Consider the following 24,505-nt stretch of genomic DNA (forward strand, 5'->3'; position numbering starts at 1 on the left):
AAAACAATGCTGTCTTTTTGGAAAGTTTAACAGAATACAACTTTGGCAACTATTAAAAGAAGATGATTGTTTCCTCTCACATAGAAGTTGATCAGAGAGTGTAATATCCCTGGTCTCTTGCCATACCCTTTACTCACTCTGACCACAAGGAAATGCAGTGACTTTTCTAATTGGTAAATTAGAAATTAGAATTATATTCTCCCTTTTTCTCTTAGGAACTGCCTTACCTGTAGGCTGGAAGCTTTCTCCTCTGCTCTTAGGATAACAGGATTTGGCTTTCATGGTGGGAATCTTCTTCTGGTCCTGTTTTGCCATAATTGAACAGGTGCATCTGTATAATTCTAAGTTTTATTTGCCATGTCCATTTGGCTCTCACATTAAGCTACATACTGTATCTTAGACTTTAGTGGCAATAAAGTCTATTTTTCTGCTTTACATTTTCCTTACTCTTTGTTGTGTTTATTAATTTTTAAGATCCTAGTGAGGTAGAAAAAGACGCAAATTGTTTGGTACCCTCAAAGACCCTAAGGAACACTGTGCTCAGTCTAACATCTTGGAATATATCTAGTGATAGTTTTAATTGTAGTTGTAAATTTATTCACACAAAATGTAGGCCTAATACTGACCAACACCATAAAGTGGTACAGCAATAATGCACACTTCACAAATCATCCCCCTCAGTAATGTTTTCCTGACGATTGTCTTTTAGATTTTAATATCCAAATTTCATAGGATGTACATTTTTTTCCTAATACAATGTTGATCAGCTGATGTTAATATAGAAGTTTATAACTATGCTCCCAAAACTCAACAAAGTGATGTGTGGGAAAACTCTTCAATTACAATCCAGATACAATTAAGATGACATCAGATTTATATATAGACATTTTTTAAAGAATTCCAAGTATCAACATAGGGCAAGTATGTTTGAAATATCACTGGAGCTGAAGGAGGCATCAATGCCTAATGGATGCGAGGTAGACATCCTTGGAAATGACAGTGACATGATGAAGAGCTACTCCTAAAAAAAGAACCTCTTGTTTTATGAAACATAAGAACCAAAAAAGGAGAGAATCCATCCTGCAATGTTTTCATTTTCAATCACTGACCACCTACTTTAAAGTGCTTTATAAAGCAGATAATTTCTGTCAGTTCTTCTACTTTTGATAGTTTGCTTGGTCAAATCCCTTTTTATCTCTACTCATCCACATTATCATGTTCTTCTACTACAAAAACGACAATGACATCCTCAGCCCCCTTCCTAACTTGCTTCTTAACTTCATTCAAGCTACAACTTCCAACTTCACTTGGTAGACATTCATTGCATGAAACCTCCCAAATGTTTTATCACATATTTTTGTCTTCTTCTAAAAATAAGTTTACCTTATACTTAATTTACTTAGTATAAATATGTTTGTGACTTCATATACAAACTGTGTACATGTTAATACACACAAAGCAATTTTTAAAATATTATCTGATGAGCAGGAAATGGTGCTCTAAGCATTTCACATCTGCACACATATAAGACCATATCATCTTTTTAAAGTTATGTTCTAGGAAATTTGTTTGGATCTTTGGGTTGATATATATTATAGGTTTGCCCATTTAAAATAATGGGAACTAGGACTAAGCTCTTAGCACTTTTATCCAAAACATCGGACTTTCAGAAACAGATTGCTGATTGATAATTGTAAGATGCTGTGCCTTTTAGGAAATACTTCCCAAATCATACAATATTAAAATATATGCATATGCTATATATACATTATACTTACATATTTACATAAGAAACTAGTTTATTTTAAGAAAGGTAGTATTGTATCTGTGTGTATATATGTGTGTATAAATACACGTATATATTCACACACAAGCACCTATACGTATGCCTAATTGATTTACATTCATAAATTCTCACTTCCTTTCAGTTTCTAATACAATTGCTTTAGAACAGATTATAGGATTTAGACAAAAAAAATCTTTGATTATTGGTAAAATTGAATTATTAGTAGGAGATGCAAGCAAGTTGCAGACTTTAACAATGATAGGTTTTCCTATCAGGGATTTAATCATAAAATTCTATTTAGAAAAAAAGTGTTATCTTCATCTAATCATTAGAAAAATGACATTTACCAAACATATATACTGTAATATCAAGATTATGCTGTGTTTTGGGCCACCTGGGTGGCTCAGTCAGTTAAGCATCCAACTCTTGGTTTTGGCTCAGGTCATGATCTTAGGATGAGGAGATCCAGCCCTGCATTGAGCTCTGAGCTCAGCATGGAGTCTGCTTGGGATTATTTCTCCCTCCCTCTTCCTCCCCTTCTGCTCCTCCCCTACTCACACTCTCTAAAATAAAATCTTCTAAAACAATTGTCTTGTGTCTAAGTTTTAAAGGAAATTAACAAGTTTATGAAATGATTTAAATATTAAAAACATAGAGAAATACATATGCCAAGAACTGTTAAAATAAAAATTGAAATTAAGTATTGGGGAAAGTGGGTCATATGTTATACCATACACAAAGGAATTTTAGTGAAGAAAAATGAGCTTTCTTGAGAATTTCTGAAGCATTCACTTTCTCTGTTTCCATGATGCTACTATACCTTATGGTTTTCCTCCTACCTTTCCGGACTCTTTTAATCAGTTGCTCTTAAATCTCCTTCTGCTCATTCACTAAGTTCAGTATTCTCATTAAGCCATTTTTCTTCTCATTTTATGCATCCTTCCTGGCTACTTCCCCCAAGTGAGGTAGGTCCTTAACTACCTTACATATTCTGATAATTCCAAATCTGGAACCTGTAGCCATTAGCACTTCTGGATTTCAACCTACATATTCTATTCTTGATGAACATCTCCACTTAAATGTTCAGTATGTCCAACAAGTCAATCTTTTCTAAAAAGTGTCCATGCATTCTCCAGCTCACAGAATGTGCCATTGTCCACCATGATACCCAGTAAGAGTGAATTTTATTCATACCTCATTGAAACTCACATGTATTAGATCACCAAACTGTGTTGACATCAGATCCATAACAGCAACTAAATCCACCCAATCCTCTCTGCTATTCCTAATCTTCGGAAGGTTGTCATCATCTTCCTCTACACTACAGCCTTGTAAGTAGCCTAACTGCCTCATTTCCTGCTGATCTTAAATATGCTATTCACAATTCATTGAGAACATTTCTAAAATATAAATCTACTCAGGCCAAGCCCATTAAAATTATTCGATAGTAAATAAAATCCCAATTCCTCAAAAACTTTTCCAGATATACCTTCCACCACATGTCCTCTCATTCTGTTCAGCCATACTAAATGTTAATTTCCTACATTTTCAGGTGTTCTGCATCTAAACTTTTGCACAAGATTATACAAGCTGAAATACCACTTCTACACCTCCACTTTTTCCTTCCTCTGCCTACTCCTACTAATCCTTTACGGCTCCACTTAGATACACTTTCTTCACAAAGCCTTCTCTAACATCTAAACACCAGGCTAAGTGTTTCTTCTCATGTGTTCCATAACCTCTGGTGCTTAACCTTCTTTGCCTACTACCACTCTGAACTATAATGGACTAACGTTGGTGCAAAGCCTCCTTAGCTATGATCATCATCACTACAGGGATCTTGTCTGTTACTCCCAGTGTTTGGTACACATCTTAAGACATAGTAAGTGTTCAACCTGTATTTCCTAAAAATATTCATGAAGACTAGGAGAACAAATAATATCTCAATCAGTAACACTAACAGTGGAAACTGACCTGGGGATTGAGAATGATTATTTCAGTTTAGGAATGTATTGAGATTGAAACAGTACTGGAATTCCCAAGGGAACATTTTGATAGAGAACTGAAAATATGGAATTGAGCTTTTGCTTATAGGCATAGGTTTTAGGTTTGTGAATGTTGGTGATAATTAAAGTGGCAAAAGCAAACTGGGTCCTTAATATAAAGAAGACAACAAGGACACAAATCTTTGAAAGAAATAATGAAAGTGTTTTGTAGCATACAATGATCAGTATTAGTCTTGAACAAAAATTGACATTTGATTTGGCTTTCTGCTAATGTGGTGAGAGATTTTTTTGCTTTGTTGACTAGCTTCATAAATCAGCTGTTACAAAGAATTCTTGTTTATTATTCCAAGGAAAAGTAATGGCTGATATTAAAGTACAAAAAAATCCAAAGATATTCCGATTGACATAAAATTTAATATATATTTTGATATAAAGGAATAGTTAATAGTATATTTAACACATTAAAATAATATCTAAGATACTAGACAATTTTATGAATTCCCTTTAAGGAATCTTTGCTAACCCTGATGTAGTTAGCCACCAGGGAATGAGGAAAATACTGAATAGGAAGAAAATACTTGTGATAATAGATATTAAACCATGTTTTAATGTGGTAAAATATTTAACGTGCAGATATATAGAAAAACATTACTTTTTCAATTAGTTTCAAACTGCTTTCAGTAAATGGACAAAAACTGAGTGAAGATATTTATATTTCTCTAAACAACTCCACTTTCCCAAATGGATTCATATTGATTTTGTGAATGCTTCTCCCCTCCCAAAAATGTGTTCCTGTCAATTATACCCAACAGTCACCACTCGGTTCATTGTAACATAGCAATGCTGTAGGAAATAGAAATAAACATTTCCAGCCAAAGATATAAAATACCTTTCTGAAAAGTCTTCCATATCATATTAAGTCTTCCATATCACATTAAGTCCTAAGACTTAAAAATGTCATTATCCTTTTTACTTCATCTTAATAAAAGTTTCATGTTGAAAATTTTACAGCAATAGCTGATTGAGATATAGATGTAAGACACCATATAAGGGAATATAATTTGAGTTGATTTAAAAAAATCTGACACCAAGGATTAATATTAGTAACAGGCATGATATTCTTGCTGTTACAATTTTTTTATCATCAAGTTTAAAGTTGAGATTGATGTAGATATTTAGTAATTAAAGCTAGTGGCATCCTAAAATAGAGTTTACCATTTCATTATAAGATGTATATTTGCAGAGGGGCACCTGGGTGGCTCAGTTCCTTAAGCGTCTGCCTTTGGCTCAGGTATTGATCCCAGGGTCCCAGGATAGAGCCCCACATCGGGCTCCCAGCTCATCAGGGAGTCTGCTTCTCCCTCTGACCCTCACCCCACTCATGCTTTCTGTCTCTCAAATAAGATCCTAAAAAAAAAAAAAAAAAGTCTATTTGCCAAGCTGAAAAGGGCCTTGAATATCATTCTGATCCAACACCCTCATATTCATATCACACATGAGAAAATAGGTGACAAGGATATATATATAACTTGTACACGTCACACAACATTTACCATGCTCAAAAGGATCGCACATGCTTCTGACCTCAGAATCCACTTGGAAGAGAGAGAATATGTCAGTCACTGTCCATCTGCTTTTTTCATGTGGTCATTAATAAAAAAAAGTTTATTTATTCTTTAAGTATTTTTCTATGCTAGGCCCTACTATTGGTTGTTGATACAGTGGTGAACACAGATAATTGATAATATCCCTATTTTCATTAAGTTTCCCTTCTCTTGGGAAGAAACCAAAAGTAAATAATTCATATGTAAATCAGAATACTATAACATTACATAATTATATATGTTAGATATACTAATGTATGATATAATAAATCATGAATATCAGTGCCATGAAGAGAACTGAAACAGATATAATAAAAAATGGCTTGGTGACTACTTTAAATTGGGGTTCAGGGAAAGCCTCAGAGAGACAAGAAGCAGTCAGCTATGAGAAGATTAGGAGGGAAATATTTCCAGGAAAATGAAACAGGTAGTGCAAAGATGCTAAGTTTAGGATGAACTTAGCTTTTTCAGGGACCATAAAGGAGGCCAAGGTTAGGGGTGTCTGGGTGGCTCAGTTGGTTGAGCATCTGACTCTTGGTTTTGGCTCCAGTCATGATCCTGGCTTGTAGGATCAAGCCCCATCCAGCTCCTCACTTAGCTTGGAGTCTACTTGGGATTCTCTCTCTTCCTCTCCCTCTGGCCCTCCCTCTGCTCACACGTGCATGGGCACACGTGTTCTCACACTAGAAAGAAAGAAAAGAAAAAGAAATAAAAGAAAGAATCTTAAAAAAAAAAAAGGAGACTAAGGTTGAAACCATAGAGAATGAAGTCATAGATGGGCAGAGGACATGGATCATTCAGGACTTGAGGATAAGAAATCTATTTTATTTTAAATATGATGGGAAACCATTGAATAATCTTAATTTTGGGAAGAGATTAGAGAGGCCAGAAGTATAATCTGATTTGGGATTTTGATAATTTCTTTAGTGAGAAGAATGGACAGGCAGAGGGCAACAGTGAAAGCAGAGAGTAGTTCAGTGGTTATTTGGATAATCATGGGAAAAGAGTTGTGGTTTGCACAAGGTGGTACCAGCAGAGATGGAGAGAAGTATATGTGGATTCAGGACATCCTTTTGAGATCAGCTGGATTGGATCTGCTCTGCTGAATAGCAGTGGAACACTGAAGAAAAGATTTCCACTTGGAAATAGGGTGAATGGATGATGGTACCATTTACCAAAAGAGGGAAATCTAAGAAAAAGCTTTTCTTCCTCACTCTAGAAAGCTGCATCAGTAAGTATGAACATCAAATTCTTCTCTCATAAAACTGAGGAAGTTTAGGACCATTGTAAATTTTGACCACAAATTCACTAGCTGGAAGATAAAGAAGGGTCTTATCAAATTTGCCAGGTACTGATTACTACAAAATGTGTTGAGCAGGTTTCCGCTCTGTCTAGATCAGCCTTCCTCAAGATTCTTATTCCTGGAGCAACCCAGAAAAAAAGAAAAAAAAGTTCATATCTCAGGGAACCCTCGCATAAATACTATTACTCAGTATCTCATGTATTAACATAATCAGTAAGTGGAAGAGCCAATCCAATAATAATTTAATGTGTTGGGTTTGGCCAACTCAACTTTTCATGTGATTTTCCCTCCCCGAGAATATCAGAATACAAATCGGTATTTGGATTTTTTCTTCAGTTTTTCTTTAACTCATACTTGATTTTTTTTTCTTTTTTTACTCTTTATCCAAGTAGGCCTAAAAGTCTTACTACAAATATCTACTATACAAAATGTTAAGGAGCTATAGCATTTGGTACAGGAGTAGTGTTTTCTCCAATTTTAGATTAAAATTACTTTAAAGTTAACCTTCATTAAAACAAGAGTTGAAGGGTGCCTGGGTGGCTCAGTCAGTTAAGTGTCCAACTCTTGATTTAGGCTCAGGCCCTGATCTCAGGGTCTTGAGATCAAGTCCCAAATCGGGCTCCTTGCTCAGTGGGGAGTCTATTGGAGATTCTCTTGCTCACTCTCTCTCAGCCTCCCCCCCCAACTCATGCTCTCTTTCTCTAAATAAAAATTTTTTTGAAAACTCAAAAAATAAAATCAAATAATAGTTGAGTATACTTTATGATTCTTAAAATTAATCTTTTCATAAATTTTTATTTTTTTTAAAGATTTCATTTATTTATTTGACAGAGAGACACACAGCGAAAGAGGGAACACAAGCAGGGGGAGTGGGAGAGGGAGAAGCAGGCTTCCCGCCGAGCAGGTGGCCTGATGCGGGGCTCGATCCCAGGATCCTGGGATCGTGATCTGAGCTGAAGGCAGACGCTTAATGACTGAGCCACCCAGGCACCCCTCATAAATTTTTAAAATTCAAGGGGCACCTGGGTGGCTCAGTCAGTTAAGCATCTGCCTTCGGCTCAAGTCATGATCTCAAGGTCTTGAGATCGAGCCCCACATTGGGCTCCCTGCTCAACAGGGAGTCTGCTTCTCCCTCTCCCTCTGTCCCTCACCCCTGCTTATGCTCTCTCCCTCAAATAAATCTTTAAATTTTTTTTTAAAACTTGTAAGGACAACATAATAAATGTCTTAAATGGAAACAGGGTCAGTAGATATAATAAAGGTAGCATATGGATTTTAAATAATTTACATATATAAAATCTTAACACGTAAAAAAATAGTTTTTGAAAGTAGCAAAAAGCTACTGAAACCATAAGCTCAAGTAATAGAAACAAAAATATAACTTAATGCCTCTTTTCATATGAGACTTTGAAAACAATTTGATAAGGGATACATTCAGATTCAAATATAGGACTAGAAAAATTACTGGTTTCCTGATGTTCTTAAAGTTATACTATAAAACCATGAGAAGTAGGTTTAAAACCAAAAACAAAGATAAAAATTTACATTTTTAATGTGAAATTTATGGGAGGTTTTTGACCCAAAATGAATATTTATGTAGCAAACTTCAGATAAGTACACACATTTTTTTCCCAACTGAAATGAGATTATTTCCTTCCTTGTTCATGATACTTATATGAAAACTCTTGCTTACACATGTAACAAGTTAGAAACTGTAGCAAAATGTCCGTTGCTATTCTGTGAATGGCTGGATACTCCTCAGAGAAAAACAGAACTTGTCTAGGGGCAGACCAGCAAATCTCATACTGAATCTATGATCAAATTGCAGTTCTTCCTCTTCTCTCAAAGTCAAGTTTCCAAGCTAAGCAGATGAGTCAGAGAAATGATCCTCCCCTTTCATATACTTGTGCTGAAAGGCAGGGATAGGTTCAATGTCATCAGTTCGCCCAGATGGTTTCTACTCCCTGATTCTGTGAATTTAACTATTTTAGAAATCTCCTATAAGTAGAATCATGCAGTATTTGTTCTTTTGTGACTAATTTATTTCACGTAGGAACTCTTAGAATTCAATAGCTAAAAAGAAAAGAAAAAAATCTAGTAACCCAACTTAAAAATGAGCTAAAGCCTGGAGTTGCAGTGTAAGTTAGAACTGTATATATTTATGAACATGAGGATGAATGAAATATAGGGAAAAGGAGTCCAAGAATTAAGCCCATGATATTGATATATTTTAAGGATGAAATGAGAGCAAGAAAAAAATCAAAGTAGACTTAGATGGGGTGGCCACTGAGAAAAACAATTTAGGGTATTTTCATAAAATCCAAAAGAAAAGTATGTTACAAAAAGGAGAGAGTGGTCAATTTTAACTAATGCTGCTAACCGTCAAGAAAGAGAAGGAGAGGGGTATGTGGGATTTAAAAGGACAGGCAATCTTAACAGAAGCAAAATCTGTTAGTGATGGGGTCACTTCCTGATTTGAGTTTTAATATTAGAGAAAATGAGATTTCAAGTCAAAGAGGTGTCAAAGATATAGGACAGTAAGGACTGTTTATAGGCTGGTGGAAATTAGGCAAAACAGGTAAGAAACCAATGGTGTGAAGACAGCAGAGAAGAGTGCATGATCAGAGTATTTAATAAATCATGAAGGAATGAGATTTAAAACAGCAGAAATAACTTCACATCACGTAATAGAAGAAAAGGTAGAGAGTAGAGATAGTTATTTTTGTGCTGAGAATAAAAGGGAACTGCCGTCAACTTCTATTTCCTCAATGAAAATTAGGACAAGATTGGAAGCTGAGAAGGATCCCTGCAGGAGACCCGAATGGGTGGGCAAGGAAGAGAGGAAGTGATAAACTATAATCACACAACAATTCTCACACAACATGACAAATGCCTCTTCAACATCAAATGCTATAGTGTCATCCAAGAGAAAGATCAAATCCAAAAAAAGTAAAGTGGAAGACTTTGAAGGAGAGGAGAGCATTTGAGCTGGGTATTAAAGGAAGTAGGATCATCAGAGGCAGGCATAACGTGGAAGCATGGTCCAGGCTGAAGGGACAGAATGAAAAGAAATGAAAATGAAACTTTGCATTTATGCCTTGATTACAGTACTTGCTACTTTCACTATCAGTGGTCTGATCATTAATCTGTTGTTTTCAGCACATTGAAAGTTCAGCAAAAGCACTGTGTCATACCCCTGTAGGCTTAGAGCCTTGCATGTCTTCTGGAAAATAAGTGTATGAATTTTACTTTATAAACAGTCAAAAACTAGACATTCTGAGGACTTATCTAGCAGCAATCATTGAAAGTATTTGGAAGAGTGACTAGGGAAAAAGCCATCGGTTAGAAGGGGGCTTCCTGAATCCTAGGGAGATTGAGGTCTAATCTAACCTGAATATATAGTGTGTATTTAATATGACTAAGCAAAATGCTAACAAATAGAATGCTTTTAATGTTTAGTATGGAGACGCTAAGTATGCAATCCACTTAAAAATACAATAGGATAATTAATTGAGATATAAATATGTATTTTGATTTTACTACTGTGGTAAGAATGAAAGGCATTTTACCCTTCCGTAGCCTAAGTAAGTAGGCAAATGTTTGTGTTCTGAGCTTAAGGTCCTTGTCAAGGCAAAGAAAAATAGATTCCTTATATTTCAGGGCCCTACTAAAGAGAGTCCTATAGTCAACATGCTCCCCGCCCCCCACCAACCTCCCACCATTGTTACTCTCTAAAGGAGTCACATTCCTTCTCATTTCCATAATTCAGATGGAATTTATCATACACCCTGTCTCCTGGCCTGAACAATTCAAATACTATTTTCCCTGGCCACAATGGTTATTTCAGGCATGAGCCTATACTCAACATTCTGACACTTTTGCAAAACTCGAATAAGAATAATTATCAGTTGGGGGCACCTGGGTGTCTCAGTCGTTGGGTGTCTGCCTTCGGCTCAGGTCATGATCCCAGGGTCCTAGGATTGAGCCCCACATTGGGCTCCCTGCTCAGCAGGGAGCCTGCTCCTCCCTCTCCCACTCCCCCTGCTTGTGTTCCCTCTCTCGCTATGTATCTCTCTGTCAAATAAATAAATAAAATCTTTAAAAAATAAAGAATAATTATCAGTTATTAGCAGCCAAGTCTTTCTAGAAGTGATCTACCAGTAGAGATAAAAGCTTAAAAAAGCCAACAGGAAGATCAGAGCAAGGAACAGAGAAGCAAGGATACTGTTTCAACCTCCAGGCCAGCCACATCTGAAGTCAGTGGTGCCCAGGGAGTTCCCATTTCTTGAAGCCAATAAACTCCTTTTAGGTGCTTAAATGAGTTTGGTTCCTCTATCTTGCAGCTGAATGAGCCTGACTGATACAATCTATCATCCAAGAATATTTGGAGGTTGGAGATTCCTTAAGAAAAGAGAGAAGCAAATGTTAGCAGTTGCTGGAAAAAGGGAAAAGTAACTGAACCAAAGAGGGCTCCTGTATTTATTTGCAAGTCAGGGTGGGGGGTGGGGGACACAAGGAGGTTTGAAAGTTTTCATAAGTCATAAAGATTTGTCCACAGCTCTCTAGACAGCAAGGACTTGAAAGGTACATGTAGGAAGTCTGGATACTAGTCACTGGGCTCTAAACATCTTAGTAAAAGCCCTTGTCCCCAGTTGCCTCAGAAGTAGGGTGGCTCATCCATCCCCATTATAATGAAAAAATCAGAGTCCTTCAAACTCAGAGACTTCATTAAAATAAAAAGCTTCTGCACAGCGAAGGAAACAATCAACAAAACTAAAAGGCAACCTACTGAATGGGAGAAGATATTTGCAAATGACATATCAGATAAAGGGCTAGTATACAAAATACATGAAGAACTTATCAAACTCACCCAAAAAATAATTCCAATTAAAAATGGGCAGAAAATATGAATAGACATTTTTCTAAAGATGACATACAGATGGCCAACAGACACATGAAAATACGCTCAACATCACTCATCATCAGGGAAATACAAATCAAAACCACAGTGAGATGTCACCTCATCTATCAGAATGTCTAAAATTAACACAACAAACAACAATGTTGGTGAGAATGCATAGAAAAAGGAAATTGCTCTTTTTCGTGGCGCCTCGGAGGCGGTAGGCTGCTTCAGGATGAAGCTGAACATCTCTTTCCCAGCTACTGGCTGCCAGAAACTCATTGAAGTGGACGATGAACGCAAACTTCATCCCTTTTATGAGAAGCGTATGGCCACAGAAGTTGCTGCTGATGCTCTGGGTGAAGAATGGAAGGGTTATGTGGTCCGAATCAGTGGTGGCAATGACAAACAGGGCTTCCCCACGAAGCAGGGTGTCTTGACCCATGGTCGTGTCCGCCTGCTGCTGAGTAAGGGGCATTCCTGCTATAGACCAAGGCGGACTGGAGAGAGAAAGCGCAAATCTATTCGGGGTTGCATTGTGGATGCCAATCTCACTGTTCTCAACTTGGTCACTGTAAAAAAAGGGGAGAAGGATATTCCTGGACTCACTGATACTACTGTGCCTCGTCGCCTGGGGCCCAAAAGAGCCAGCAGAATCCGCAAACTTTTCAATCTCTCTAAAGAAGATGATGTCCACCAGTATGTTGTGAGAAAGCCCCTAAACAAAGAAGGGAAGAAACCTAGAACCAAAGCGCCTAAGATTCAGCGTCTTGTTACTCCACGAGTCCTCCAGCACAAACGGCGGCGTATTGCTTTGAAGAAGCGGCGCACTAAGAAAAATAAGGAAGAGGCTGCAGAATATGAGAATGCCAAGAGAATGAAGGAGGCCAAAGAAAAATGCCAGGAACAGATTGCCAAGAGATGGAGGCTGTCCTCTGAGAGCTTCTACCTCTAAGTCTGAGTCCAGTCAAAAATGAAATTTTCTATGAGTGACAAATAAATACGATCAGACATAAAAAAAAAAAAAAAAGGAAAGGAAAGGAAAGAAAAAGGAAATCTCTTGCTTTGTTGGTGGGAATGCAAATTGGTGCAGCCACTCCTGAAAACAGTAGGGAGGTTCCTCTAAAAGTTAAAAATAGAACTACCCTATGATCCAGCAATTACACTACTAGTATTTTTGTATTCTTTGGGTAAATACCTAATTTGAAGGGATACATGCACCCTGATGTTTATAGCAGCATTATCTACAATAGCCAAATTATGGAAAGAGCCCAAATGTCCATTGGCTGATGAATGGATAAAGATGATACACACACACACACACACACACACACACACACACACACACACACACACACACTGGAATATTACTCAGCCATAAAAAATGAAATCTTGCTATTTGCAACAACAGGGATAGATCTAGAAAATACAAGGCTAAGTGAAATACATCAGAGAAAGACAAATACCGTATGATTTCACTCATGTGGAATTTAAGAAATAAAACAAGAAGAAAAAGACAAACTAAAAAAAGACTCTTAAATATAGAGAATAAACTGATGACTACCAGAGGTGAGATGGGTGGGGGATGGGTTGAATGGATAACAGGGACCGGGGGCGTGAACTTGTTTGTAGTGAGCACCGGGTGTTGTATGGAAGTGTTGAGTCCCTAAATTGTACACCTGAAACTAATATCACACTGTGTGTTAACTGGAATTTAAATAAAAATTAAGAGAAAAATAACTTTACAAATGTTTCTCCCTTCCCACAGTATTTGATATGGGGCATGTACACACTTGAAGTCAGAGTCAGTTCAACTTAGTTTTATTAGCTTATACACTTGGCATTAAGGAAAAAGATTCATTAAAATACACATATACATCAAAATACACATTTTTTAAAAACCAGTGCTTGCTTGAGACTTTGTAAAAGTGGTAAATGTGTTTATTCCTAATATCCTCATTTTGTTCTTCAAACATGCATTTCTAATAAACATTCTAGCAAGCATTGATTTTTTTCCCATTAAATTTCTTAGTCTGGATTTCACTTAGTATATACTAACAGTTTTTACATATATTCTGTTTCAAAATAAGAGGCAAATCATCCAGATTTCAATGTTACCAGATATACATTTATCTAAAGAACTTTCAATCACTAAGATTAGTTATGTCTGGAGAAATCTCTCTTCCAGTTGCTTTTTAACTCTAACCTTTTTTTCTTAAAATCAAATAAAGTTGAGATTTCCTTTTGTGATAATTTGACAATAAAAAAATTAGAAAATCACGTAGAACAATATAGAGTACATTAGAAAGTGTGAATTCCAAGTGTGAATAACTCACATACCTAAATCTCATGAATCCAAAGAGAAAAAAAATAGCTTTGGAAAAGTAAACCTTTACTATTATGCTTTTAATGAGTTTTTTTTTTTTTTAACACATGGGAAATGTGTTTCTGTGAGTAAAAAAGTAACAGACTTTCAAAAGCTAGGACTCCATTGCAAAAGAAAGTTCACATTCAGATGACAAATAATCACAATATCCAAATTATTTTAAATTTCTAATGTTGAATACAGGGTCCCTTGCTTATTCTGTAACCACTTTCCCCCATTCAGCATAATAAGCTGTCAGAGATATACCCTGACTGAAGGACTTCTTTGTTCCATTAGGGTGCACAGAATTATGACATCTCAGGTATATAAATATTACTATCAGCAAATCCAGGAAGAAGGGAAAAAGCACTGCTTCCTTCTTTTTGTAGCTCTAAGAAGCTTGACTCATTAGTGCTTTTTGACTACAAGTAATAGAAACTCAAGCTAGGTTATGGGGGGAAAAATGGAGGAAATGAAGAAAAATTAGAAATGTCTCATGAATCAGTTATCAGAGTTGTCTTCTCAAGAAGGACTAAAATCTAAATCTCCCTCCCATCTACCATCCCAGTCTTTTATGTATCTTTTTATTATTTTCTTTCTGCACTTAGACAACATGGCAGAGATGGTTATGCCACAATTCCTATTCGGTACAACTTATCACAAATTACAGCAGGAATCCCTTGGATCCAATTTTAAATTCCTGGGAAGGGGCATGATTTGGCACAGGTTGGGCCAACCCCTGGTCCAGTGTCAATTTCCTATTACCATAAGGTACTAGGACAACATAGATATAATATGAATACCTATCTTAGGCACACACCTCCCCCACAAAAATCTTATGGACAGATGTGGGGAAAGGTAGAGTGCATTCTTTGAAAAAGGGACCCCAGGAGCACCTGGGTGGCTCAGTCGGTTAAGCATCCAAGTCTTTGATTCAGCTCAAGTCCTGATTTCATAGCTTATAAGATTGAGCCCCAAGTTGGGCTCTGCACTCAGCAGTTTGCTCGGATATTCTCTCCCCCTGCCCCCATTCCCCACTCATGCTCTCTCCCAAATAAATAAATCTTAAATAAAGGGACCCCAAAATTTATCTACTCCGATACTTTAAATGTACTTAAAAAGATGAAAAGTTTTAACGGCTCTTTTCAAAAGCCTTTGGAGACTGGCTTTTGTATTTAATCAATAGGACATAATTTTATCTTTTCTGTACTATAGACTATATATGATAGAGGTTTTGTGACCTCAGAATTACAGTACCTAAGGGCTATTCTAAATATTAATACTGACTAGTAGTGATACTATTAATATAAGTGTATTGCTATTAATTATGACTTATATTTTTAAAGATTTTATTTATTTATTTGACAGAGAGATAGAACACAAGTAGGCAGAGAGGCAGGCAGAGGGAGAGGGAGAAGCAGGCTCCCTGCTGGGAGCCTGACATGGGGCTTGATCCCAGGGTCCTGGGATCATGACCTGAGCCGAAGGCAGCCGCTTAACCAACTGAGCCACCCAGGTGCCCCAATTATGACTTATTCAACATTTACTTTGCACCAGGCATCCCGCTAAACATTCTATTTTCATTAATATTCCTATTAATCCTAAGAGGTAAGTGCTATTAAACCATCTTACATATGAAGAAGTAGGAGCTCAACTAGCTTTGATTAGCTGCCCCAGTTTATAAATCTAGTAAACTGCAGAACAGATAAACCCAATTCTAGCTGATTCCATAGGCCAAACGCAAATGATATGCAGTCCACCTTGCAGCAGCTTGATGGATATGTGTAACTCGTTTTAGGACACCTTACTTGATCATATCTTAAGAATCTTCCCCAGTATTTTAGGCGAATTCATCATGTAACAATGCCATTTCTTTTGATTTTCAGTCCCCTCGAGATAATTTGAGAGAACATTGAACTGTTTTCTGAGTTATATATAGTAATGATGTATGTTCGCTTAAAAACTAAATTTTGATTTGGGCAAGCAGCTCCTTATCAATAGCACCCCTTCACAATGATAATAATGAAGTCTAATTGTACATCTATAATAACTTCCTCTAGCACCAACTGGATAACCACTGGGTTCTGGGTGATGTCTCAACATGAGTAAGAGTTCTTCCAAGATAATATCATGTAAGCAAATAATTGTGTGTTAATGCACTGTCAGAAGTGAATGAGGTTAATTCTGTCTAATACTGTGAAACAAAAATTGTTAAAAAGTCTATAATATCCAAAGTAATCTACAGATTTAATGCAATCCCTATCAAAATACCAACAGCATTTTTCACAGAACTAGAACAATCCTAAAATTTGTACGGAACCACAAAAGACCTCAGATAGACAAAGCAATCTTGAAAAAGAAAAACAAAACTGAAGGTATCACAATTCCAGATTTCAAGTTATATTACAAAGCAGTAGTAATTAAAACAGTATGGTACTGGTATAAAACAGAAAACTCCAAAGTAAAGCCACGATTATATGGTCAATCTTTGACCAAGGAGGGATGAATATCCAATGGGAAAAGGACAGTCTCAACAAATGTTGTTGGGAAAACTGGACAGTCACATGCAAAAGAATGAAACTGGACCATTTTCATTTACTATGCACAAAAATAAACTTGAAATGGATTAAAGACCTAAATGTGAGACCTGAAACCATAGAAATCCTAGAAGAGAGCATAGGCAGTAATCTCTCAGACATTGGCTATAGCAACTTCTTTCTAAAGATTTTATTTATTTATTTGACAGAGACAGCGAGAGCAGGAACACAAGCAGGAAGAGTGGGAGAGGGAGAAACAGGGTTCCCGCCGAGCAGGGAGCCTGATGTGGGACTCGATCCCAGGACTCTGGGATCATGACCTGAGCCCAAGGCAGCCGCTTAACGACTGAGCCACCCAGGCGCCCTATAGCAACTTCTTTCTAGATAGGTCTTCTGAGGTAAGGGAAATAAAAGCAAAAATGAACTACTGAGACTATGTCAAAGTAAAAAGTTTCTGCACAGCAAAGGAAATAATCAACAAAACTAAAAGGCAACCTACTGAATGGGAGAAGATATTTTGCAAATGACATAACCAATAAAAGGTTAGTATCCAAAATATATAAGGAACTGAAACAACTCAATACCCAAAAAATCCAATTAAAAAATGGGCAGAATACATGAACAGACACTTCTCCAAAGAAGATATATGGATGGCCAATAGACACATGAAAAGATGCTCAACATCACTTAGCAGGGAAATACAAATCAAAACTACAATGAGATATCATCTGACACCTGCCAGAATGGCTAAAATCAACAACACAAGAAACAATAGGAGTTGTCAAAGTGGAGAAAAAAACGAACCCTCTTGCACTGTTGGTGGGAATGCAAATTGTACAGCCACTGTGGAAAACAGTATGGAAGTTCATCAAAAATTAACAATAGAACTACCCTACATCACACTACTGGGTATTTACCCAAAGAATACAAAAACACTAATTCAAAGGATTCCATTGTACCCCTATGTTTATATAGCAGCATTATTTTCAATACCCAAACTATGGAAGCAGCCCAAGTATCCATCAACTGATGGATGGATGAAGAAATATATACAAGGGAATTTAACTCAGCCATAAAAAAGAATGAAATCTTGCCATTTGCAATGACATGGATGGTGCTAGGGAGTATTATGCTTAGCAAATTAAGTCAGAGAAAAAGATTTCACTCATATGTGGAATTTAGGAAACAAAACAAATGAGCAAAGGGAATAAGAAGAGAAGGGGGCAAACCAAGAAGGATTCTTAACTATAGAGAACAAATGGTTATGATGGTTACCAAAGGGGCAGTGGGTGGGGGGTTGGTTGAAAGAGGTGATGGGGATTAAGGAGTGCACTTGCTGTGATGAGAACTGGGTGATGTATGGAAGTGTTGAATCACTATATTGTACACCTGAAACTAATATTGCATTGTAAGTTAACTGGAATTTCAATAAAAATTTTTAGAATGTTGCCAATAACAATAGAAGTTAACATTCATCAAAATGCTAACTATAACCTAGGAATTGTTGCTTTACATGTATCATCTCACTTAATCCCCAAACAATACTATAAACTAAGTACTATTACTATTCTCTTTTTATATATATGGACTATGGAGCAGAGGGAAGTAGCAGAACCAAGATATCAGATAATCTAGTTGACAGCTCATACTCTTAACCACTATTGTAAAGTGACCCCAAATGCTTAAGATTAGTTTAATAAAAATCATTAAACATTATAAAATCCATGTATAAGATCTATATCTAAGAAAACAAATTTCAGTGTTGAGACAGACGTTCCTAAAAATAAATGGAATTTTTAGACATTTTGATTCTTTTGTAAAATGTATACCTAAATTTTTTTAAAAGATTTTATTTTTGGGACTCCTGGGTGCCTCAGTCATTAAGCGTCTGCCTTCCACTCAGGTCATGATCCCAGGGTCCTGGGATCGAGTCCCACATCGGGCTCCTTGCTCAACGGGGAACCTGCTTCTCCCTCTACCTGCTCTGCCTGCCACTCCCCCTGCTTGTGATCTCTCTCTCTGACAATAAAATCTTTTAAAAAAATTAAAGATTTTTGCAAGGGAGAGAGAGCACAAGCAGAGAGTGTGGTGGGGTGGGGAATGAACAGAGGGAGAAGCAGATTCTCTGCTAAGACACTTAACCGACTGAGCCACCCAGGCGCCCATATCTAAATATTTTCTGAAAGATTTTGCTTTTAGAAATCTCATAAGTCCTTTGTGAACTAGTAAAGGAAAGCGGAGGGAAAAGAAATGCTATTATCACATCTAATCGATTCCTCCCACAGTAACAAGAACAGGAGAATCAAGATAAAAGGAAAGCCCCTCAATTTATCAATCCCAAAAATCTATTCTTAGGTTAAATTTAAGGGGGAAATTGCCCCAACTTTAGACTGGTAAGTATAAGGGAGCAAAGAGAAGTTTCTAGGAGTCTGGGTTGCTGCTGAGAAATTCTGAAGTAAGAGTCACAAAACCAGCCTGGCTTGGTCCTTACAAACCTGAAGCCATTAACCAACTGGCAAAACTAAATCAATTCAGAATGGGTATAGTGAGTATAATGGCAGCAATAATTTCAAGGTTTTAGTCTGAAAACTGAAGACAGGAATCAATGAATGAGACAGAATCCAAGAGTTAGGATTAGAGGTAGAAATGGGTGAAAGGGCAAGTAGAACAAATAAAGGGCAAAGCAGAAACCTGGCTTTTTGCCAAGCAGCCAGGTAGTCTTGCATCACCTCAGAACTCCACAAATGGAGTTTCAGCTTGAGACCTTGAGTTTATTGAGGTTTCAATTACTTACAACAGTTTCTAAGGATGGATCTGTGTGTTTGGTGGTGATCAACTTTCTTTTTAACAATATCCAATTCTTACACAGAAGACAGGATTTGGGAAAATAGGCAAGAAATCAGAAGCTTTCAGAAGACATTACTTTATCGCCCCCAAATGGTATAATTCCTCAGTAAACTAATACACTTTGTATCTTTGTTTAAAGATTTATTTATTTGAGAGAGAGAGAGCCTGAGCACAGGGAGGAGCAAAAGGAGAGAATCTCAGACTCCCCACTGAGTGCAGAGCCCAATGCCTGGCTGGATACCAGGGCTCTGAGATCATGACCTGAGCTGAAACAAGAGTTGGATGCTCAACTGACTGAGCCACCCTTAATATACTTTGTATCTAAAGATGAAACTCAATGGTAACAAAATTAAGATAACCACAATACTTTTCAAACATGCCTTTATGAAACTATAGTTTTATGAGTTTGATATGAATTGGTTATAATCTGAAATTAAAGGTCATGAAGTTATTTTTGGACATGAAAGGGGGAAAAGATAAAAAAAAGATAAACTACTGTAAAGCATAACATGGTATCTGTATTTACCATCACCACCTCCTCATATTAAAACACACAGATAATCTTAAAGGAATCCTATAAAATATAAATTATCCAATAGCCTTGTGAAAATAACTTGTATCCAGTATACATAATTATGAAACTTATATCACAAAGTGTAATTTGAACTATATTATACAAAATGTAGCTTTGGAGTAAACAATTAGCTAGAAGATCTCTAAGTTAATTACTACCAGCCATAAGCTGTATGGCTAAGATTTATCCCTATCCAGTCTCTCGAAGTTCATAGGTATTCTGGGAACTGGAGAGGAAACCTAAGTATTAAAAAAACAAAACTGCAGTGATCTTGTTGAAAAATAAATATTTTCATTTGGACCAAGTCAGTAGCTTTTTCAAAGATTAGCAAATTTGTTTATAAAGTGACATTCTAAATCTACTGAATAAACTCAAATTTTATTCCTGAAAGTGTATTATAAATAACTTACTGTTGATGGAGCACTCTAAACTAGTTGAATAAACACAATTTTTAAGCTGACAAATGTTGTAAGATAGGTAATTGATATTATTTTATATAAGTTTAAAATCAGTAAAATTTTGGTACTTAAATCTAGAGAATCAACTTATTGACTATCCTGGCATCATTTTTTTATGAATATTGCATTTTCTGGCATTATGAGGTGTCCATGAGGTATCTGAGCATTTCAGTTTTGAGTAAAAAAATAATTCCCTTTTTAAAGTAAAAATAAAAGCACCAAATGATAAATATCTGCATGGTAGAAAGAACTAGACTGAGGAGTAAGAAGGACATAGATTTAAATCTCAGCTTTTCAACATTTTTGCTGCTTCAGAATTTTAACAATTTATATAATTTTTTACAACCTCAGTTTATTCAACTGAAAAATAGGTTTAATAATGCCTGACTTGCAGAGTTGTTAGAAGGATTGACAATAATTTATGTAAATCCCTTAACATAGCACTTAAGCACACAACGAAAATTGAAGGAATTTCTTCTCTTGCTAATATTTGCACATTATCTTATTTTGGACTCCTGATGTATCTGAAATTGTGTTGTACTTGTCATTTAAATTCTTAATCTAATTTTAATAATACTGTATGTTATTAACATCTAAATCTTTTGTTCTCTCTGGTAAGCAGGTAGTGAATCTTTTTCCAATTCCAACTCTTTCTTCTGAGCTTGCATAATAAAAGCCCTTCTTTAAACTACAGACAATACTCTTTTGTCATAGGTACCTAGTAATATTACCATGAGCACATTTTAGTATCAAATACTTTCATATTTATTGAGCAAAATTTCATTTTTCCCCATTCATTAGAATAGAAGTTTGGTACTGTGGCCCAAACATTTTATTAGGCTCAGTGGAGACAAAGGAAACAACATCTCTACTTTGGGGTTTTCAGTCCAGTATGAGATACCAATGTTCAACTGATGTCCTATGGAGGGTTCAGGATACCAAGAGACTGTATAAAAGCTAATACACGTGACAAATGAAAATGAAATTATTGGGGAAAAAAAGGATTGTTCTGGTAACAAATCAAGCAGATGAAGCTGAAATCATAATAGATTCCATAAGGAATGGCAAAATTCTACCGTCTGTTCATTGTGAAATAATAAGCTCAAAGGAATAAACTGAAAATAATGAAGAGGTTGTGATTTAACATACACTTGGTGGATGCCACTCCATGGCTTATTCACAGATGTTAGGGGGTTAGGGATCGAGTCTGGCTTCCTGCTGGGAACTCAATGTCCCAATGTTAATAGTTGTGAGCACCTCCAATGAACACAATCTTACCTGACTTAGAACTTTTAACTCCACTCCTGGAACCTATTTCCCATACTGTGTTTGTGGGTTATCACCCATCTCCTAGCTCAAGATTCTGGAAATAATGGATTCCTTCTAATCCCTTGCCCCCTCACAACCTATAACTAAAGACGTTTTTATTTTCTTTCTGCAACAAAAGCTGCATCTATTTCCCTTCTTTTGCATGCCTCTAATCTCCCTTCTCCTTTCCCCCCTTTGCCCTGTCCCAAAAGTAGTTTTCCCACATCACAACTCTTATGATAATGTTCCTCTGTTTCAGTAAGCCCTTTGGGTTCCCAATTGCCAATGAAGTTTAATCTATTTAGCCTTGCTTTAAAAACACACCTGGGTGGCTCAGTCATTAAGCGTCTGCCTTTGGCTCAGGTCATGATCCCGGGGTCCTGGGTTGAGGCCCCGCATCCAGCTCCCCGCTCAGTGATAAGCCTGCTTCTCCCTCTCCCACTCCCCCTGCTTGTGTTCTCTCTCTCGCTGTCTCTCTGTCAAATAAATAAATAAAATCCTTAAAAAAACACACACACACATTTGTTTCAAGCACACTTTTCTGCAATACTTATTAATCTTTAGAAAGAATAATTTTCACAGCATTCTCCATAGCACATACCCTCCCCAATGTCTATCACCCAGCCACCCACTGTGAATTGTGTAAGACTGATGAATCACAGACCTGTACCTCTGAAACAAATAATACATTATATGTTAAAAAAAAGAAGAAGAAGAAGAAGAAGAAGAAGAAGAAGAAGAAGAAGAAGATAACAGGAAGGGAAAAATGAAGGGGGGGAAATCGGAGGGCGAGACAAACCATGAGGGACGATGGACTCTGAAAAACAAACTGAGGGTTCTAGAGGGGAGGGGGGTGGGGGGATGGGTTAGCCTGGTGATGGGTATTAAGGAAGGCACGTACGGAATGGAGCACTGGGTGTTATACGCAAACAATGAATCATGGAACACTACATAAAAAAACTAATGATGTAATGTATGGTGATTAACATAACATTAAATAAATAAATAGAATAATTTTGCTTGGTGTCAAGGACCATAGATGGCATCAGATAAAGAAGCCTTAAAAAAACACAAACAAAAACAAGTTACTCTGATGGAATTATATGTACCAGCACAGAGGACTCAATGGTCCATTCTATTATATACATCTTGGACATGCATGAAGGGTAAAGAGTTCCTTACATGTATAAGGGTAAATGAAAATGAAAATTCATATTTGTTTTTAATCTCCTGTTGATGGTTCAAGACTTCAGTAGTTACTAGCATCTACAGACAAATACAATGACCATGAAATTCCACTAACCTCTTTTTTTTTTAAGATTTTATTTATTTATCTGAGAGAGAGAGAATGAGAGATAGAGAGCATGAGAGGGAAGAGGGTCAGAGGGAGAAGCAGACTCCCCGTCGAGCAGGGAGCCCGATGTGGGACTCGAACTGGGGTCTCCAGGATCATGACCTGAGCTGAAGGCAGTCGCTTAACCAACAGAGCCACCCAGGCGCCCTCCACTAACCTCTTTTAACGAGCTCTAGCATTTGATTTTGTGAGAAGGATAGAACTGATAGACCGTACAATGGTCTTAGCATTACCCCCTAAGAATGGGCCTAGAGTAGCTGACCTCACACCCTCCAGGTTTTCTTCATTTCACTAGCTTCTCTTTATATTCTTTCCCAGCTCTTCCTCTTCTGACTTATCTCTAAAGGTTTCTGTTCCTCCTGCTTCAGTCTTTGATCCCCTTCTTACCTACTGTCTCTCCCTAGGTGATCTCATTCATTCGTATGGGATTAAATATAACCCACATACTGTTATTTCCCAATTCTCTCTATGCTCAGACTCTCCCAAGTTCCAAATGTATGTATTCAGCTACCTACTAGACATCTCTGTATAGAGGTCTTAAATTTCACAAAATTAACCTGTCCAAAACTGTACTTTTCACTTCCTTCTCCACCACCAAAAAGTGTGTTCCCCCCACTACCACTACAATATCTTCTTTAGCCTTTTTTTTTCTTTAATTAGCTAAGGTCTTCCATACCTTAATAAATCTTTCACATGTCTAGAATGCTCTGCCGGTCACTCCGTTTCTTTAAAATTCAAGGTTAGTTTGAATGTGACCTCCTCAAAGAGGCCATTTCTGATTTCTCCCTAAAACCAAGTAGCTTCCGATATTCTCTCTCAGTATGCTATTTCACAGAATTTGTTACAAGTTTTAAATATTTCATTTATCAGATGCTTCTCCTTCTATCTCCTTTATTTGATTATAAATTCCATGAGGGCAAGGACCATATCTTTCCTGTTAAGTAATATAGACCCAGCATCTTGCATAGTACCTGGTACATAGTGTATCTCTGAAAACATCTGCTAAATGAATAACTAGATATAAAAGAAAATAAAGCATTGAATGACTATGTGAGTTATCACTCACTGTAAATGAGAATTCCCTTCCAGCTACTTTTAAACTACATCTGTATTATAAATTTAGAAAACCTCAATATATAAAAACAGAAAAGTTACATTCTAAAGTAATTGCTTTAATGAAAAATGGTAGTTATTTCATACAGTATTCCTTTGGTTTAAGTGCTTTACAGATATTACCACTTAGTCCACTCTATAAACTTATGGAGTAGCAGTAGGATGTGCATTTTACAAATACACTAACAGGCAAATTCAGGTCTTGCCCAAAGTAACACAGTTAAAAGTGGGAAAATCCAGGATTTGAGCACCACCTGGCTTCAGAGTCTGCATGCTAAAGCAAAAATTGTGCCAAAATGTCTCTATATCTAGACATCTCTTTTGGTATTTTAAGTGTAGTTTGATTTGGG

At 36.7% G+C, this 24,505-nt stretch overlaps 1 protein-coding gene and 1 long non-coding RNA gene across 2 annotated transcripts in view; one reads left to right on the top strand and one right to left on the bottom strand.

The window, feature by feature from the left end:
* The window catches only part of LOC141372614 (uncharacterized), a 68,592-nt gene that overhangs the window by 36,168 nt on the left and 7,919 nt on the right, over positions 1-24,505 (bottom strand). The gene's annotated exons all lie outside the window — the stretch shown is intronic.
* Positions 11,801-12,569, top strand: LOC112833999 (small ribosomal subunit protein eS6-like). Its single transcript, XM_073896904.1, has one exon. It carries the CDS (start codon positions 11,835-11,837, stop codon positions 12,552-12,554), a length of 720 nt encoding a protein of 239 aa, XP_073753005.1. The 5' UTR covers positions 11,801-11,834; the 3' UTR covers positions 12,555-12,569.

Source organism: Callorhinus ursinus, unplaced genomic scaffold (assembly GCF_003265705.2).
Source record: "Callorhinus ursinus isolate GAN/ISIS: 27379988/994484 unplaced genomic scaffold, GSC_fseal_2.0 scaffold1, whole genome shotgun sequence".
In the NCBI taxonomy this organism is placed as follows: Eukaryota; Metazoa; Chordata; class Mammalia; order Carnivora; family Otariidae; genus Callorhinus; species Callorhinus ursinus.